General features: G+C 39.2%; 1 protein-coding gene across 4 annotated transcripts in view; it reads right to left on the bottom strand.

The window, feature by feature from the left end:
* NRG3 (neuregulin 3) overlaps positions 1 to 20,956 on the bottom strand; it is a 1,476,607-nt gene that overhangs the window by 856,673 nt on the left and 598,978 nt on the right. For all 4 annotated transcript variants that reach the window (XM_049893610.1, XM_049893611.1, XM_049893609.1 and 1 more), the window contains exon 2: positions 7,980 to 8,109. In XM_049893610.1, coding sequence (XP_049749567.1) covers positions 7,980 to 8,109 — 130 coding nt within the window. The remainder of the gene's footprint in view (positions 1 to 7,979; positions 8,110 to 20,956) is intronic.

Below are 20,956 nucleotides of genomic sequence, written 5' to 3' on the forward strand. Positions count from 1 at the left end.
TATGGATTACAAGTCGACATAAAGATACAAAAATCCTCACAACTGGAACAATGAGCAACACCATGATAAGTGGAGAAAAGATTAAAGTTGTCAAGGATTTCATTTTACTTGGATCCACAATCACCATCCATGGAAGCAGCAGTCAAGAAATCAAAGGACATATTGCATTGGGCAAATCTGCTGCAAGAGACCTCTTTACAGTGTTGAAAAGCAAAAATGTCACCTTGAGGACTAAGGTACACCTAACCCAAGCCCTGATATTTTCAATCACCTCATATGCATGCAAAAGATGAACAGTGAATAATGAATACCGAAGAAGAATTGATTCATTTGAATTATGGTGTTGGTAAAGAATATTGAGTATACATACCATGGACTGTCAGAAGAAGGAAGAAGTCTGTCTTGTAAGAAGTACAGCCAGAACTCTCCTTAGAGCAAGGATGGCAAGACTTCCTCTCATGTACAGGTTTCATAATCGAGGTTCAACTCCAGCACCTCCTTAACTCTGATTCTTTGTTAAGCTCCTCTCCATTGAAACCTAAGTCTCCACTTCATTAAATAAGATGGATAATACCTGCTTAGTCTCCCTCACAGGATCCCAGCAAAAATGGTTTTGCCTAGTTTTAATACGAGCAGAAGGGAGAAGGGGAAAGAGCTGTCATATTCAGATAATCTATTGTGTATCTAGAGTTTTCTATGTATCATTGCTTTCAATTTTTGCACCAAAACTTTAACACAGGTATGTTGACGCTAACAACTTTTTTTTTTTTTTTAAATAAAAGATGGAAGATTTGGGTTCAATGACTTGCAGAAAAATCACAGAGCCAGTATGAAAATGAGCAAAGCTTTTAACTCTGTTACTTCAATTGTGAACCCACACTTGCCTCCTGTACCTCTTATCTCATGTCATTTGGGACGCTATTTAAAAAATAAAACAAAACTAAACACATTTATCTCAGTTCTTTTCTACAACAACAAACCCAAATCATAATAGCCACCTCAAGAAATACCAATTCATGCTTCGTTTACAGCTGCCAATCAAGTTAGAATGCACTAAAATAAGATAAAATGTGCTATCACTCCTTACTGAGTATATTTTTCTGGTCCTTTGCATATTTAAGAAACCCTTAAAACACACCAGCTTAGGTCCAACACAATCAGGCTAGACTAGAGGTGATTCACTGAGTGCTTGTCATGGAATTAGAGTTCATTTTGCTGTTATTTTTGTTTTTGTAGTTGTTGGTGTCTTAGTTTTTGTTTTATTTTATTTTTGAAAGATTTCCAGTAAAAGTTTACACAGAAAATTAGGTTCCCATTTAACAATTACTACACATATTGTTCAGAGACATTGGTTACATTTTTCACAATACATCAACGTTCTCATTAATTTCATTTTAGGTGTTTTATTTCCAATAATCTGGTTTCCCTGTTCTTTCGCCCTTTCATCTTTGCTTTAGAGTAGTTGTTGTCATATATGTCCCAACATTGATGAAAAGCATACTTTTTTGTGTGTGTACTTCTTAGTGACATCATTTCTTTATCTTGGTCAAGCTGTGCACACTTCACCTACCTTCAGCGTTACCTTTTCCCATTACCAAAAATAACAAGCGTCTACTATTTAAAAAAAAAAAAGGGGGTCGGCAGTTCAAATCCGCCAGGCGCTCCTCGGGAACTCTGTGGGACAGTTCTACTCTGTCCTGTAGGGTAGCTATGAGTTGATTCCCCCTCATTTCACCCCCACCCATCCCTAGAGCCCCTCCCTCTGTTTGTTTTATTTTTGAGCGAACTGGGCTATCTCGATAAACTACATCCACAAAGAAGGAGAGCATCATAATCTGGTTTGTGTCTTCTTGTCAAGGGCAATCAATAAACTGCCTGTTACAAATACAGCAATTAGAAATTACTCAAATTATGTCTGGACTGGCTGTCGCATAGGATCTCATGAACGTGTCTCTGAACAACTCGAAGCTTCTTCTAAGTTCCTCCCCCCTCACATTCTATCCACTCTTCAGGTACTCTGTCAGTAGGCCAGGCTTTAGAGATCTTTCAGCCACAACCACCGCCAGTCAAAGGAGTCCAGGGATGTGTGCCAAACCTTCCTTCCATCCCGACTTGCTCCAACCACAGAGAATCATTAACTGCTGCTGCCTGCTCTCACAGCACCTACTGGAGAGCCACCCGATGAAAAGGACCCTTGCTGAGTGTAAAAGGTAATGGACCTCCAACTGACAGAGCAAAGCGCTGAAAGGGACAGCCTTGCAATTTTATAGAGCGTATCATAGGGGTCCGAATCGACTTGACGGCACTGGGTTCTGGGTTATCACAGGGGTGAAAACCCTCGTGGCGTAGTGGCTAAGTGCTACAGCTGCTAACCAAAGGGTCGGCGGTTCAAATCCGCCAGGCGCTCCTTGGAAACTCTATGGGGCAGTTCTACCCTGTCCCATAGGGTCACTATGAGTCGGAATCGACTCGACGGCACTGGGTTTGTTTTTTTTTTTTTTGGTTTATCATAGGAGTAACTTTATACTGTGCTCAATCCTCTTAAAAATGGAAGTTTTGTTGAAAAATCTACTCAGTCAGAGCTAGACGTGAGAAGGAACAGCATCTCCTTGTAGGGTTCTCCTCCTTTTCAATGGCTGCCCTTCTCCCACCCAGACCAGCAGTTTCCCAGATTGCTGCCTAGTCCATCAGCCTCCTTGCCGAGGCATTGCCACTGGCGGTGGTTGCTTTTGGATTGCTTTCCTCTTGTTCTAGGAGTTACATATTTCAAGCATCTTCAAGTGAATCGCTTGGTAGATTTCCAAAATGATCAATATAGGTCTAATTCAACTCAAATGCTATCCTTTCCAAAGTTTTGAAAATTCATTTTGTGCGGTAGGGCTAGTGAGATATTTAATGAGGTTCAATTCAGAAAAGATACATCCTTTTAACTTGAATTTGGCCTAAAAATACACTTGGTCCATTCAAATACCCGGCAATATTTTAAGTTACAATGGCTACCTCTTTCATTCTAGTGAAATATATTACCGAGAGCACAATTTTACATGTTCTTAAAGTTTCTAGCAAAGACATGAAAATAAATAGATCAGAAAACACCCTGCTTTTATTCAGAATATTTTGATTCTAGGAGTTTTTAGTGACTTGCTATTCTTCTCTACCCAGATTTATTTCTGCAGAATGTGTCTTATTATATACCAAATCCAATTTTTTAAAATGTTTTCAAAACACATGAATTGAGCATAGGAAATAATTATTTTAAAGAGTAAAAATGAATTATTAATAATAGGATGAGCAGATACATTTAAATAGACTTAGCAGTGCTTAATTTAGAATGAGCTAATTGAAAACTCTCTAATCAGCTTAATAATAATGGATTATAACAGCATGGTGGGAAAAAGACGTGGCAGTTGGCTTCCATAAAGATTATAGCCTTGGAAGTCCTATGGTGCAGTTCTAGTCTGTCCTATAGAGTCACTATGAGTCGGAATCAACTTAAGGGCAACAGGTTTCAATTTGACAGAGACAGGGACACTATCTTTCTTTACAGAAAGGCTTTTAGCATGGGTCCAATCTTCCTTAACCAGATGGTACACATGAAGGATAAGTATGACTCTATAAGGCATTCCTATGCTGGACAATTATTTTTAATGAAGAACTAATAACAATCAATCTAAAGGAAAAAGATGAAGAGCGGTTAACTTGTTTTCTTTCCATTAAAATATTTTTCAAAAATAAATTTTTTGAATTATAAGTTACATCCATGTGCAATGTAGAGATCTTAGAAAAATCATAAGGCTCAAAAAAGAAAATAGTTGTAAACCCTATTCATATATTTATTTAGTTTCTTTTCAGAATGAGGGTCTTACTGTATGTTCAGCTTTACAATTTTCTAAACTGGTTTTCATATAAAGCATGATACAATGAGCATTTTCATGTCAGTGAAACATTTTGAAAATTCCAGTTATATTGATTTCATCCAACATATAGATATATTCTAATTTATATAACCAAACCAAAAAATAAAACCCATTTCCGTCAGGTCAGTTCCGACTCATAGTGACCCTACAGGACAGAGTAGAATTGCCCCATAGGGTTTCCAAGGAGCAGCTGGTAGATTCAAACTGCCAACCTTTTGGTTAGCTGCCATAGCTCTTAACCACCAAGGCTCCTCTAATTTATGTAGATACTTAAATTCAGACTTTTTTTTTTTTGCTATTATAAATAAACCTGTGTTGAAATCCTTACAAAAAAACCTTCGTATACATTTCCGTAGGCCAGACTCTTAGAAACAATATAATGTTTTGAAACATACTGAAACACCGTCTACAGAAAATATTTAACAAAGTACACTCCTCAACTAGTTTTATGAGAATGTGTTTCTACTGAAATCTCACCAAACTGAATATTGAGTTTTAAAAATCACTAAATCTTTGACAGGCAAAAACACAGCCCATCTAATTTACATTTGTTTGTGAAGCTGAGTATTTTTCATGTTTATTTGTTGTTTTTACTCTTTTTAAGCAAAGATTATGCCCCTCACTTTTGGCCTTATTGATCTGTGTGACTTCTTTAGATTATTAATTCTTTGTGGTATTTGCTATAATGGTTCACTCAGTGCTTGTGTTTTAGTTTTGTTTCTGAATTTTGATGTTCAGATGAGAAAATAACGTACATTTTATCAAAATTCTTTAATTTTATCTCTCATTTCATTTTTGCTCAAAAGGTCCTTTAATTTCTGACATAAAAAATACATAATTTTATTTACTGTTTTATGTATTCCTTATTTATTACATTAATTCTCGAATTTACTGAGAATAACTTCTGGTATAGAGAAGAGGTAAGAATCCAAGGTTGGTATTTTTTTATTTAGTGGTCAATCATTTATTGAACTATCAGCCTCTCATTTTTCCTCTAATTTAAGAATCCACCTTTAGTATTATAATAAGTTCCACTACTGACGAGGCTATTTTCACTGATCAATCTCTGGATGATCTGAGACTTTAAATTTAGAAAGAGCAAGTTCACCTGTTTATGCATGTTTGTATGTTTGTGTGCATGTGTGTGTTTATGTATTGCTCTTTAAAATCCTATTCCCAAGCTATTTTTAGGACCTTGGTGTCTCTCTGAAATTTTCATTAATTTTCTCTAATTCTAAATTATTGACACTGTAAACGTTTTTTGAAAGACTGGAAAATACCTAGAACAACGACAGCCACAACAAAGGGAAGAACGTTAAGCCCCCTATGCTGGAGCTGAGCTGTTCCCATTTTGGAGCACGCACTGCCAGTATACCTATCACAGGGTTTCTGAGTCACACTCAGTAGTTTGGCTACTACTCTTCCTTGGCAAGGAAACAGAAAAATGTGAGAGTGTGGTATATTTTCAAAGCATAGAAAATAAAATTTGGTGTAGTTTATCATAGGATTGCAATATTAAAAAAAAAAAAACTAGAAAATATAATCAATTTCTCTCAGAGTTAGATGTCTAATCCTTTGAGACATGTCAAAAGTAAACTATTTAATAATCTAGATTCGTGCACAGCCCTTATATTGCTGCTCTGATCTACTAAATGGCATCTTGCTTAATGGGAAACATAATCTGGTTGCTAATGCATCGTAAAGAAACCCCTGGTAGCGGGCAAGTCACTCTAACACACTTCCCCTTGTTTTTGATGTTTACTAAGGATGAAGTATTTCTCTTACTTCAAGCACATTACAGAGTGCAATGCCATTTAATTCCTGAGTTCATTTCTGTATGTATTTATTCAACAGTATCTCAGTGATAGGAGGTGCTCCATAAGCATTGGTTGGATGGGCAAAGAATGAATGGAACGTACTGCTTAAATAGAGTGCTATACAAAATGGCACGTTATTAATAACTACACTGGAATTCTTAGAAGTGGCTCGTGCAGGAACAAATGTAAGCCTTTTATTCATAGCAAAGCCTGGGAGATGAATAGCTGGCACAAGCAATGTATGATTTATTCATATACAGTAGTAGAAGATTTATAGGCATCTATTCCCCTACTCGAGTTCCAATTCTGTCTTAGGCTGGTCTTTTGTCATGATTAGCTATGTTGTGACTCTAAATTAAATAACATGTCGTCTGTGCTGAAATATGCAAAAATATGAAGACAGAAGTACAAAATTATTATACATGTACATAGCTATATCGTGGCTCGTGTATGTTAAAATAATTACACACATACATGCCCACAAAAGCAAATGATTATTTTTTAGACCTGAGGCCCATGAACTAATAGAGAATACAGTGAGATTGTATGTTGAAGAATAAGAACTATTTTGCTCTTTTGGACATTCCTGGCTTTGGAAAGCATGAATCAAATCAGCCTGTGTACTTTGGTGGGGCCTGCTCTGATCCTTCCCCAGAGGCAAAGACCATCACAGCAAGCAGCTGCTTTAACTGATTCTTCTGATCCAACTCTTCATCAACTGATGAGGAATGCAAACTTAATTGGACTGTGACACCCACTCCCACATATGATCCTGCAGGAATAACAAAGGTGACTTTGATTTCTGGTTGTGTATCTGTACCAGCATGGGCACACTTCATGCTTTGAAAGTGTAGCTCATTCCTGGCTTTTCCACTGACGTCTTTCTAGAAGTCACTTGTGTCTAGGATGAAATAATGTATATAAACAAGAGGAGTAGGGGCGGAACAATTCCCCACTGTTTGTACTCCCCACTCAGGTTCCCAAGGACAGGAACAAGATGTGAAGGTTGTGACTGGTGTCAATGTAATGACATTGGCAGAAATCACATGAATGCTGCCATATCCAAGGTGAAGGGAAGGCCACCAGTCTGTTTGTCCCAGCACAGGACATATTGTAAGCTTCACAGAGATCTACTACTATATATATACATCATTTCTTCCAAACCCAGGCCAGCTGACCCCTGTGGAAGCAAGTCCTTCTGATGGACGGAGGCTAGTTCCTGGAGCCAGGTGGGATTTTGGGGCACGTTCCAAGTTTACAACAATAAAATGTATTGCTCTATGCCATCTTATAAAATAACACAGAAATAAAGTTTTATAAGAGCAATAGAGAGGAAGACAGTTGTAATTTTCCATGCTTCACAATTCAGAATAATTAATTTAGTAACTGTGACATATGAGTGGAGTAATTAAAGAGAAGGAAAGGGGTGTGGATACAGATGATCACTGAAGCGTATACAACTGCAAGGAAAACAAATTACCAGGGCAGTGCTAGAAATAAAAGCCGGTGGGAAATATTTCTCAGATGCTAATTTGATTCTTCTATTGAGCCTTAAAGCTGCCTTGTCTACAAGTGCACTGTTGATCTCCATGTTTTTATTTTTAGCAGTTATGTAACCTTATGTCTCTAAAAACCAATTAAACACCTTCTTGGCCTCTAGAGAGAAGTTCCCCTAAGTAGTTCACTACGGAGACCATAACAGGACTATGATTTCATTTACAACACCTTGCTGGAGAGTGTTTCATCATCAGAGGTGTTAAAAAAATGGATTGAAATTAATAAGCCAGGCCAGAATCAAAGTAAGATGCAATTTTCTCTGGACACAGTTACAGCCTCTGGGGTGTGGTTCACAATGAACAGGAGGTAAGATCTTAGATGAGTGGCTTGCTTTGTCCTGCCTCAGAATGTAGTTTTGCAACAAAAGATTACTTCTACGTTACCCGGATGTGTACCTAGATCCCACACCAGGCTTGTAATGTGAGTAATAATCACTTCCATTACATGGGCATATATGAAAGTCAACTTTTCTCTACTTGGTCAGGTAAAACTGAAACCATGTCTACATTGCTTTTGGTGTTAAGTCCTTCCAACACTTGTCCTGTGTTAAGACTCCACTCTGCCATTGGCACAGCTGGAGTGCAGGCATGGCAGACACAGTCTCTGGTGCTCATGCTCACCACCGCCCTCTGCCACCAGCTCCTGCTCAGGTCCTGCCCTTTCCACACGCGTGGCTGCAGTGACTTACCGACAGTGTTTGTGTGATCCGGTCAGGGTCTCGATCACAAAGCACTCGCCATCGTTGAGGCAGTAGGCAAGGTCCTTGTCTCGGCAGGGTTTGAAGTGCTCTGAGCGCTCTGTGGAATATGTCGTTGTATCTGTCAAGCAAAACCCAGAGGAAAATGCTGTCAGCAGTGAATCCTGACACCGGCAACCCGTCCCTGGCCCAGACCGGTATATGGAGAACTTTTCATGGCTTCTGGCCTCAGGGCCTCCAGACAGACAGAGTGATGGACCCCACTCGGTACTGAACAAGTGCAGCTGGATCGACCATTGCATTCGATTGTCTTGTATCTCCACTACCATTACACAACTGGAATCACTATAGATGCTTTTCATCTTAGGACCTTAACAGTGAACGCTGAATCTTCCTGCAATCAAACACCCCGGATTCTCTTCTACTAATTTCAGTTTTAATAAACATTTTGTATAACGGATAGAAACAACACCCCTTTTCCTTCACTGTTGCCAAATGTCATTAAAAATCTGATCAACGTGTTTTCTGACTGTTCTGTGGAAACCAGTGTCATTTTCCAGGGATTTTTTTTTTTTTTTAGTTTTTACTGTAATTGGCCAATGGCTAAGCCAAATATTCTTTCACTTTCTTCTTTTATTACGTAATTAAAATGCAAATGTTCCATACTCTGAAATAGACTCCCAAATGTGAAGAATGTTTCTAGTAAATATTTAACAGCACCAAAGTATTGCCGTTTTTTGAAAATATTTTCTTAAAAATGCATTTTTTAGATCATAATTACTTTTTTTTTAATGAAGCTATATGTCTATATCTGTTTCCCAAATAGGAAACTAACCATCAGTATGTGCTGCCTATAAGACACAGACTATTAACACTTAGGCATCATTCTAGTTTAAATTTTAAGCAACCGAATATTAGTACCAATTCCACTGCTACATACAAGAAAAAAATATATTTAAAAAGTCAAAGATGAATAAATTATTCAGCACTTTAAGCTCTTCAAGTTTCTTTTCGCAAATCTAGATTAGTAATAACGTTCAACACCACAAAACGTTGTGCCAGCTTACTAACTGGAGGTCACAGTGAGTCTCTTCCTGCTGTTCAGCTGAACTGAAGAAGAGTCATCTTCCTATAAGGAAATTTACTCAGGTCTTTTTTATGTCTAAAAATCCATTTCCAAGAGAATAACTAAAATCCTTACTAGAGCACAGAAGGACTTTAAAACCAAAAAAAAAAAAAAAACCAAACCCATTGCCATCTAGTTGATTCGTAGTGACCCTACAGGATGGAGTAGAACTGCCCCATTGAGTTTCCAAGGAACGCCTGGTGGATTTGAACTGCCAACCTTTTGGTTAGCAGCCATAGCACTTAGCCACTACACCACCAGGGTTCCCAGAAGGACTTCAGCCATCTGAAATTTAGTCTGACTATCCAGTCTCATCTTCTTGCACTCTAAAACACACAATTTAATTTCCAACTGTCATTCTATTTACCCCAGATGCCAGGAACCATCGCACTGCTCCTTCTCCCTGGACCACCCATCTCCCCTGCCCTTTTATTTGCTGGGTGTCACTTAGAAATCCCTCAGGGCTGAGATAATCTTCTTCTGGGATTCCCCTAACACTGCAAGTAACTGCTCCTTCCCATGTTTACTCGTTCCTCTAGTCCATGAGTTCCTTGAGGGCAGGGGCTGAGGTTTAACCAGATTAGATACTCAAGTGGAAACCCTGGTGGTATAGGGGTTAAGTCCTGTGGCTGCTAACCAAAAGGTTGGCAGTTTGAATCCACTAGGCACTCCTTGGGAACCCTATGGGGAAGTTCTACTCTGTCCTATAGGGTCATTATGAGTTGGAATTGAATCAGCGGCAATGGGTTTTTAGATGCTCCAGTAAAAATGTCTTCAATAAATCTGATCATTCTGACAACAGTAACAGTTTAAATGCGTTGATGGATGACATGATCATTGAGATCATTACAATCTTATAGAAGTAATACACTTCTTCTGGCAGAAGTAGGATGTAATTTCACATCAGGGTTGTCTTTTTAATACACCTGCTTTAATATCGACGCATAGAGAAAAGACATTGTCCTAAGATTCCCACAGACTGTCACTCATATACCACTTATACACTGTGACCATTAACAACATCCACTTGTAGTCTCTGTCTTGGTGGTACAAGGAAACCCATTTTTGTTTTCCATTTCAAAATATCTCCTTGTTTACACTATGGTACAAATTAAAGGGTCTGTTTTCCAGGTCTTCTCTACAGTGAAGAGCTGTGATTCAGGACAGGATGTGATGAACGGTCACACAGAATCAGTCTCTCTTTCCCAGTGAAATATTTAAAATTCAAGAGCACACAGGAAAAAATTCAATATGGAATACCACACAGTTGGCTGCTATGCTGACTGTTGAAGTTCATTAACTTGTCATCAGTTAGTTAACTTTTCCTTTAATTTCTTATTATCCATTTATTGATATTCACTGATCATTCCTCCAAGAATAGTTTTAATTAACATAATCTACAGCATAAAATGTGAGATCCTTATTTTATAAGTGGCTTTAACAGGCTACAGACTCCAAGAGCAAGACAAAACAGGTTAGAAAACTGCAATTATTAATAAATTTGAAATCTTGAATTTTCCTAAGATTCTATTTCCCTAGAAGCATCCATATAGCACCATTCACCTAAAATCCCAGAAGTGTTGACCACAATAAATGAAATCCCTTTGCTTTTCTTCTATTTTTACCTCTTTTTATTTCAGATTTTTAGTTTGGGGATTTAATAACTTACCTTCTAATCTGATCCTCACATGAACTGTATATAGTAGGGATTGCTTCCCCTTTTGAAACTGAGGTTCAGAATGACTAAATAACTTTCCTCAGGAAACACGGACTGCACAAACTGACTTAGCCACAGGTCATTTCTCTAAAGCCTGGGTCTCTCCTTGTTACTTCAGGTCATCTTGCTGTATCTATCAGGAGTGTAATAACTCATTGGAAATCAAAACCTCCCATCAGCTGATACACTGATAATCTTGAGGTCAGGAAACGGTTTTTTAAAGGCCCAGATTGTTAGTACTTTAGTACTTTAGACTTTGCAGGCCACATGATCTCAACACAGCTGCTTTTGGAGTGTGAAAGCAGTCATAAGCAATACCTGACAAATCTGAATGACCATATTTCAATAAAACTTTCAAAACCAGACAGCAGGCTGGATTTGGCCTGTAGCCTGTAGATTACCAACCTCAAATACCAAATGGTTAATTGCTTTATTTAAATTTTTGCTTCCTCTTCATTAAAAAGGTCAACACCTTCTCTAGTGCAATGGTCTCTAAGCCTCTTACACTGAACACCTTCACGATGTGCTGGACAGTGCCATCTATCCAGATAGTGATCCCCTCCTTCTGCATGGCCAGGCACCTCTGTTCTACAGCACCTATGGCAGCCATGTTCTCTTAGCCTGGGTTTGGTCTTAAGATGGAGCCCTCATGGCACAGTGGTTAAGAGCGTGGCTGCTAACCAAAAGGTCAGCAGTTTGAATCCACCACCCTCTCCTTGGAAACCCTATGGGGCAGCTCTACTTTGTCCTATAGGGTCACTGTGAGTCAGAATCAACTCGACAGCAATTTTTTCTTTTTTTTCTGTTCTTGAGACCCTCATGCGATCCTATCTAATCAATGAGACCTAAGGGGGTGCCTACTGATCTTCCAACAGGTTAGTAAGGCCTTCAGGCCTTCGGGATAAGTTTCTCTCATTATAAGAAAAGATGTCTTCAGCAGAAAGCCTTTCTGTCTTGTTGCCCTCATTCATCTTCCTGCTTTGAAATTCTGTTGAGGATGCGATATCTATATTGCAACTGTTTTGCAACAATCAGTTGAAATTCTACACTTGAAAGTCATCATACCCAAGATAGAGAAATTCTAGATCTTTAACCAAACCACTTAAGTCATCATACTAACTCTAGGACCACCTACCTAGTTGTTGTTGTCAGGTGCCATCAAGTCAGCTATGACTTAGAGCAACCCTATGTACAACAGAACTAAACACTACCTGGTCCATGCACACTCACAATCTTTGTTATGCTTGAGCCCATTGTTGTGGCACCTGTGTCAATCCATCTTATTGAGCGTCTTCCTCTTTTTTGCTGACAGCCTACTTTACCAAGCATGATATCCTTCTCCAGGGACTGAACCCTCCTGATAACATGTCCAAAGTATATGAGACATACTTTCACCATCCTTGCTTTTAAGGAGCATTTGGTTGTACTTCTTTCAAAACAGATTTGTTCATTCTTTTGGGAGTTCATGGTATATTCAATATTCTTTGCCAACACCACAATTCAAAGGTAGCAATTCTTCTTTAGTCTTCCTTATTCATTGTCCCACTTTCATATGCACAAGAGGTGATTGAAAACACCGTGCTTTGGGTCAGGCCAATCTTAGTCTTCAAGGTGAAATTTTTGCTTTTCAACACTTTAAAGAGGTCTTTTGCAGCAGATTTGTCCAATGCAATGTGTCTTCTGAATTCTTGACTGCTGCTTCCATGGCTGTTGATTGTGGATCCAAATAAAACAAAATCTTTGAAAACTTCAATCTTTTCTCCATTTATCATGATGTTGCCTATTGGTCCAGTTGTGAAGATTTCTGTTTTCTTTATGTTGAGGTGTAATCTATACTGAAGGTTGTGGTCTTTGATCTTCATCAGTAAATGGTTCAAGTCCTCTTTACTTTCAGTAAGCAAGGTTGTGTCATCTGCATATGGAAGGTTGTTAATGAGTCCTCCTCCAATCCTGATGCCTCATTCTTCTTCATATAGTCCAGCTTCTGGAATTATTTGCTCACCATACAAATTGAATAGGTATAGTGAAAAGAAACGACCCTGACACACACCTTTCCAGACTTTAAACTACAGAGTATCTTCTTGTTCTGTTCAAATGACAGATCTATGTACAGGTTCCTCATGAGCACAATTAAGTGTTCTGGAATTCCCATTCTTTGTAATGTTATTCATAATTTGTTATGATCCACACAGTCAAATGCCTTTGCATAGTCAACAAAACACAGGTAAACATCTTTCTGGTATTCTCTGCTTTCAGCCAGGATTCATGTGACATCAGTAATGACCTCCCTGGTTCCACACCGTCCTCTGAATCCAGCTTGAATTTCTGGCTGTTACGTGTTGATACACTGCTACAGCCACTTTTGAAAGATCTTCAGGAAAATTTTACTTGTGTGTGATATTAATGATATTGTTCAATAATTTCCACTTTTGGTGGGATCACCTTTCTTGGGAATAGGCATAAATATGGACCTCTTCCAGTCAGTTGGCCAGGTAGCTGTCTTCCAAATTTCTTGGCATTTCCAGCACTGCATCTGTTTGTTGAAACACCTCAGTTGATATTCTGCCAATTCCTGGAGCCTTATTTTTTACCAATGCCTTCAGTGCAGCTTGGACTTCTTCCTTCAGTACCACCAGTTCCTGATTATCTGCTGCCTCCTGAAATGGTTGAACACTGACCGATTCTTTTTGATACAGTGACTCTGGGCATTTCTTCCATCTTCTTTTGATGCTTCCTGCATTGTTTAATATTTTCTCCATAGAATCCTTCAATATTGTAATTCAAGGTTTGAATTTTTTCTTCAGTTCTTTCAGCTTGAGAAATGCCAAGTGTGTTTTTCCCTTTTGGTTTTCCATCTCCAGCTTCTTACACGTTATTATAATACTTCGTCTCCTCAAGCCATCCTTTGAAATCTTCTGTTCAGCTCTTTTACTTCATCATTTCTTCCTTTTACTTTAGCTACTGTACATTCAAGAGCAAGTTTCATAGTCTTTTCTGACATGCATTTTTGTATTTTCTGTCTTTTTAATGACTTCTTGCTTTCTTCTTGTATGACATACTTGATGTCATTCCACAACTCGTCTGGTCTTCAGTCACTAGTATTCAATGTGTCAAATGTATTCTTGAAATGGTCTCTAAATTCAGGTGGGTTATACTCAAGGTCATACTTTGGCTCTTGTGGCCTTGTTCTAATTTTCTTTAGTTCCAACTTGAACTTGCATATGGTCTGATCCACACTCGGCCTCTGGCCTTGTTCTGACCGATCATATTGAGTTTTCCATCGTGTCTTTCCACAGATGTAGTTGATTTGATTCCTGTGTATTCCATTTGGCAAGGTCCATGTGTATAGTCACCATTTATGTTGGTGAAAAAAGTATTTGCAATGAAAAAGTCATTGGTCTTGCAAAATTCCATCATTCCATCCCTGGCATCATTTCTATCACCAAGGCCATATTTTTCAACTACTGATCCTTCCTCTTTGTTTTGAATTTTCTCATTCTAATCACTAGTAATTATCAATGCATCCTGATTACACGTTCAATCAATTTCAGACTGCAGAAGTTGATAAAAATCTTCAATTTCTTCATCATTGGCCTTAGTGTTTGGTGGGTAGATTTGTATTGATTTGATATTAACTGTTCTTCCTTGTAGGCGTTTGGATATTATCCTATCACTGACAGCATTGTATCGTACTTCAGGATAGATCTCGAAGTGTTCTTTTTGACCGTGAATGCAACGCCATTCCTCTTCAAGGTGTAATTCCCGGCACAGTAGACCATATAATTGTCTGATTCAAAATGACCAATACCAGTCCATTTCAGTTCACTAATGCCTAGGATATTGATCTTTATACATTCCATTTTATTTTTGATGATTTCCAATTTTTCTAGATTCAAATTTCGTACATTCCACGTTCCGATTACTAATGGATGTTTGTAACTGTTTCTTCTCATTTTGAGTCATGCCATGTCAGTAAATGAAGGTCCCAAAAGCCTGACTCCACCCATGTCATTAAGGTTGACTCTACTTTGAGGAGGCAGCTCTTCCTCCGTCATATTTTGAGTGCCTTCTAACCTGAGGGGCTCGTCTTTCAGCACTGTATCAGACAATGTTCTGGTGCTATTCATAAGGTTTCATTGACTAATTTTTTCATAAGTAGACCACCAAGTCCTTCTTCCTAGTCTGTCTTAATCTGGAAGCTCAGCTGATACCTGTCTACCATGGGTGAGCCTGCTGATATCTGAATACCAGTGGCAAAGCTTCCAGCATCACAACAACATGCAAGCCTCGACAGTAGGACAAACTGGCAGACACGTCGGGGACCTACCCAGAGTTTCATTAAATAAGTAGTAAGGATGTTGTGTATAAGTCACTGTTATTAGGGTTTCTATTACATAAAACCAAGCCCAGTCTGAGAAAGAGACAGTGATAATTGTGCGTGACACAATACCTATTTCTAAGTGCTTTCATTTGTTCAATTTTTTCTTACATATAATGCACATTTTGAAACATATAAAATAGAATATAAATTAAAAATAGATTAAAAACATTGAATATAAGGTACAATTCTTTATTTCGTCTTAGTGTCCGAAGGTGGCACAGCAAATTCCAATATATCCAGATGAGTATTTAGTTCTGAGGGGAAACAGGGACATTTTGTAAGAACAAGGTAGTGTATAAGGTGTGACTCTAAACTAGAAAATTTTTGGCCCTAAATAACCTTGGGGAACCTTAGCAATTAGATGTAGAACTCTCATCTGTGAATGTATCCAACCCTCAGTGGAACTTCTATTTTTTAGATGATTGCACCTAGCCTTAAGACAAATAATACCCTCAGCTTGCTACAGTATACGTGACCATCTGGGTTATGTATTTGAAACTCAGAGAGTGTCTTCTGTGTCTAGAAGTGTAATTTGCCAAATAAATTTAACACAGAGCTATTAATTATATTCAGAAATACATGAATGAGGGCCGGGTAAGTAAACCAGGAGAGACCTAGTATTTCCATCAATTCTGTTTTTCTCTCAAAGCTCTCTTCCTTATGCTCATCGACCCCAGAGGCTTACTGTCTGTCACTGAGGGTTTGCATGTTGCAATGATGCCGATCAGGTTGCAGAGGAGGGTCCATACTAGGTCAAGCTAGGAAAAAAGGCCTGGGATCTACTCCTGAACATGAGCCAAGGAGAACCCTATGGTCACAATGATCCTATCCTCAACTGATCATGGGGATGGCACATAACCAGGCAGCATTTTGCTCTGTTGTGCATGGGGCCACCACGAGTTGGGGGCTGACTTGACAGCAGCTAACAACAACCCCAGAGTGTGGTGCCCCATGACAAGCCACCACACTCTCCATCTGTGTTAGCTCGGGAATCTGTCATCTGCCTGGACATGAGTTCCCTCTGCATCCATGACTGGATGGAGGGCTGACACAGAATTGAACAGAATAGGTGCTTATAGAAAGATTTTCTTTTTTTTTTGCTTGAGTGTTTTTCCAAACGTTCTGTATTAAAAAGTGTGCACTCTTACGCTGTCATCATGAAAACAACAACCCTATTAAAAAATGATATCTAGGAAATGAATAAATATTTGGAAGTTAGAACAAGAGAAGTGTCAAAAAAGCAATTTAGTAAAGTGTGTGGAATTTTATGAGAGGAGGGAAAAATTAATCCCAGATCTTAGGGTAAGGGAGAAGAAGAAAATAATCTGGGAAATTTTCTAAAAGAAAGGGGCATGGAGGATAAAGGGACACTAGGTTTAAGGTGAGCCAGGAAGGTGCTCCGGAAGGGCCTCCCGGGCAACATGGCCACAGGTGGAGGACTCAGCCGAGGAGGCACTGCTGCTTCTGGAGGAATAGTGTCTGTTGTCTTAGGTCAGAGGCACTGTGCACTCATCAGGACCACTTACCTGGCACCTGCCATGTGCCGTTTAACAAGTTTTCTTATATTTTTATGGGTTTCTGTCTCTATCTCCAGAGAGGTCGAGGGGACTGCTTTGCTTGTTAGTTTTATATTCTTTCCACATCATGTAGCATATATACTAAGCAATCTGTACAGTAATTAAACACAACAGTGTGGGGGGTACTGGTTAATTTATTAAAATCAAAACGAGAAGAAAATGTAACTGTGGAAGACAGAAATCCCTGCAGATTTTGCAATGAAAGTTAATTAAAGAATTAAAGTGATGGCTGAGTTGAATCTGAACATGCCTTCCTGAAGTTTTCCATGTTGCCAGCCCAAGGCTGCACACTGTGGGCACCCATATTCTGTTGCAGGAACAAGAATGCTCGGTTGGCTATTACAGGCAATGGCTGCAGCAGGCAGTCAAAGACAACAGAGAGTCTAACTCAGGCCGTACGTACTCAGGAATGCCCCTGAAAGGAGGGGACTGGAGCTAGGCCTTGAGCGTGTGTTTAATTGGCACAGGAAATGGGATTCTAGATTGGAACAGCACGATCATGGAGGGAAGGAAAACAATGAGGCACAAAGTAGACTCTCAATAAATTCTCCATGCTCCTGGCTTCTAAGTGTCAGATTCGTCAAGCAGTTATTTCCCCCCACCCCCCAGCCTCCGCTGACTTCAGGGCATGTTAATTCTCCAAGAAAAGTTAAGAATCTGGTGACTTAATTTCAAAGCTTTCAGGATTAGTTGAATACCATTACGGGCCAGAGTCCTTTAGATTTGGTCCCTGACTCTGGCAGTCTCTTCTGTGGGGACGGTATAAATTAAACGTGCTGCCATACATTAAAATTACCTGTAGAATCTGTCATTTTTCCAGCACCCAGGAAAGAGCATGGTTTGAGACTCAGTTGTAAAATATTTAATGATCAAGGAAAATTGTGAGAAGAATGCAATCGTGTTGGAAGGCATTATAAACCACTTCTCAGTTGGCAAGGGGCAAAGATAGCTTTCTTCCTCCTGCCAGAGATCAGACAGTTATTCACTTTGCTGACAGGGAAGAAATGGGGAGGAACTTTGAAGTTCAGTTGAGCCATGGAGCTACAGAGAGGACTGGAAATTTTTGATGCATCCCAGAGCTGTCAGTTCCTATAGTAAATATTGAAAGAGCTCCAGTTAAATTTGCCTGACATACCTGTCACCTTGCACTTTTTTTAAATAATATTTTATTGCACTTTGGCTGAAGGTTTACATAGCAGTTTAGGTTCCCATTCAATAATTTCTACACAAGTTGTTCAGTGACATTGGTTACATTCTTCATAATCCATAAACATTCTCATTATTTCTGTTCTGGTTGCCACCTTCCATTTTGAAATTTTGCTTTTAAAAACTCTAGCTTAAACAAATTTGCACAGGACATCTCTGGTTCAATAGAAATGCATTTATCTGGGAATTGGAGGGCTTATCCTAAAGCTGAGTGTATTTTCTGTGCTCACCAGTGCGCATGTGCAAACTGTTTTCAACTCTTAGAGTCCTAATAGCAGCTGCTGTCACTGCAGCCCTTGGCTCCCACTAGGCTCTGTTCTAGGTACCTCACACACTATCTCTGCTTACTACTTCACTTTACTGAAATGTTCAATGTATCTCACCAACTATCTGTAAATTCAATGGGTGTTTAAAATAAAAACCACTCACCTTGTTTGAACTATTAGCAGTGTCTGACACTCTTAACCACACCTGCCTTCTAGAAAACCTTCTTTCATTGGCTTCTGTGTCATCACGTATTATTAGGTTTTGGCTTTTGCCACCTGAGTTTCATCTAATCTATACTTAAGTGTTGTATTATCTAAATCCTGGACCTCAAATAACTCCTAATATGTACTTTTCACTGTACAATCCACTTTCCTTTAGATATTCTTTTTTGACCTTAAAATAACACTATGAATATGTGCTATTATTTATCACCCTAATTTTGCACGTGTAGAAATTGAGGCTTATAGTGCTGAAGTCATTTACCCAGGTCACATGGCTCTCAGATGCTGATTTCTGAACCCAAAGCAGTGCACTCTGGCTGGCGCTTCTATGCTGCTTCCCAAAGGCCACATCCTTATTTTATTTTATGTTTATTTACTTTTACTTATTCACTAGGTCAAAGCTACTCCAAGTTTGATTTTCAGAACAGCAGAATTAGCACCATCTGGAAGCTCATTAGAAACGCTAGTTAGTGGGCCCCACCCCAGGCCTACTGCATCAGAAACTGGAGGTGGGCATTAGGAAGCCGCTTTAAGAAGCCCTCGGGGTCGTTCCATGCTCCCGATGCTCTGAGAGCCAGTTGCCCTAGATGTGCCTGCTATCATCTCATACCAAGAACTCTCACATTCATGGCTTCAGCCCACAATTTCCTGACCTCCAGCTGATCCACCTTCCCCCTCCTGATGGCCATTCCAAAACTCCAGCCAGACCCATTGCCGTTGGGTGGATTCCAACTCATAGCGACTCTATAGGAGAGAGTAGAACTGCCCCCATAGGGTTTCCCAGGAGTGACTGGTGGATTTGAATTGCTGACCTTTTGGTTAGCAGCTGAGCTCCAGGCTAGCACCAGGGCTCCATTCCAAGGGCAGCTCATAACAGAATTATAGTATAAATATGCTATCATATATTATAATATTATCAGATAATCCATACATAGTCTGTATTATAGATGCATTTTATAATATTTTCAAGTTATCCATATATATCTCCTATTGGTTCTGTTTCCCTGGAGAACCCTGACTGATACACAGTCCTCCTGACCTTCCATGTTTCACCTTCAAATATCATTGATTCCATTTCCTAAATATTTTCAGAATCTTCCACTCCTTTCCATATTATCTTACCTGGGATACTTTGAACTGGCCTGCCTGCAGACATACTTGACACTCTAAAATGAGTTAATCGGTTTTCAAAATGTGAAAAAGTGTGCACAAAACCACACAATGATCCATCATTTCCTTGCAAAAATCATTTAGTGGAAACCAAATCCTCTAAGCACAATTCTGTCTCTCCATCCTCATCTCAAACCGAATATCTCTCCATCATTTGCAGTACTCAAGCCACACTTCTTCAAATGGGTCATATTCCCTGAGGTGTCTGCACATGCTCCCCCTGCAGGAGCTACCCTGCACCCCCACACTCTGTACTGTATGCCTTAATTCATCCAGAGAACATATTATAAGATATAGAAAACTTCAGCAAAAAATAAATCCCATTAGATATTTCTGTTCTCTGCAAAATCTCTCTTTGGTTATACTGCCAAGAGGAGGCTCTCTCCTCACTGGCCCTTCCCCCAGTTGGGGCAAAGGCCCTACTCCACTTGCTTTCCTCCCTTTGTCTTTTCTTCTCTCAGATAGAGACTTCTGACTTACAGTCTTGAGCCACAGATCACAGTTGTGGAATTCCAGCCATTAGGTTGGCTTGTCAAAGTCTAACAAAAATGAGTCTCACCCTAGGGGAGATTCTCAGATTTGCTACTAGAAATAAAAACCAACTGTTACAAGTGACTAATGTCTGCTTCTCTCATATAAGCTTCTGGAAGATAAGAACAATGCCTGCCTGAACCCTGTTTTCCTAGTACCTAGCTCATCACCTACTACATAAGTTATTCAATTAATATGTATTAAAAGAATATTCTCACACCAATCCTGAATTATAGACATTTACATATTACAGATGGAATTTTTTAAATCACCAAAGAACATTATATTTTTTCAAAGAAACAGCCTTTGTAGGGTGGTTGAAATGTGAGTTGAATACTTCCACAGACTGAGTTAACCCTAAGGAGAAGAAGGGCACATTATGGATTGGATGCTATCAAGAAGTAGGAACAATTGGTGGCTAGGGAGCTTAACAATCTATTATGCAGGAGGACTACAGCAGAGCTAGACGTGTCATTGACACAGCATCAGCAGTCACTCACACTGGTCAGAAGAGGGGGTGCTTAGATATTTTTGTGGTTGCAAAATGGCTTGGTCTCTGTCAGATTACAGAGCACCATGAGCACCATGTATGCCCATTTGGGAACATCCACCTTTTCAGACATTACCTAACTTGCACATAAGTAGTCAGACAGGCACCTGATAACCTATAGTTTCAGAAAGAATATGGCCATTTGGAGGAAGTTGGCCCGACTTGAAATCCAAGATAAACAAGCATGTTAAGGCTATGTCGATAGGGCCATTTCAAGATACT

Source organism: Elephas maximus, chromosome 8, assembly GCF_024166365.1.
Source record: "Elephas maximus indicus isolate mEleMax1 chromosome 8, mEleMax1 primary haplotype, whole genome shotgun sequence".
Taxonomy (NCBI): Eukaryota; Metazoa; Chordata; class Mammalia; order Proboscidea; family Elephantidae; genus Elephas; species Elephas maximus.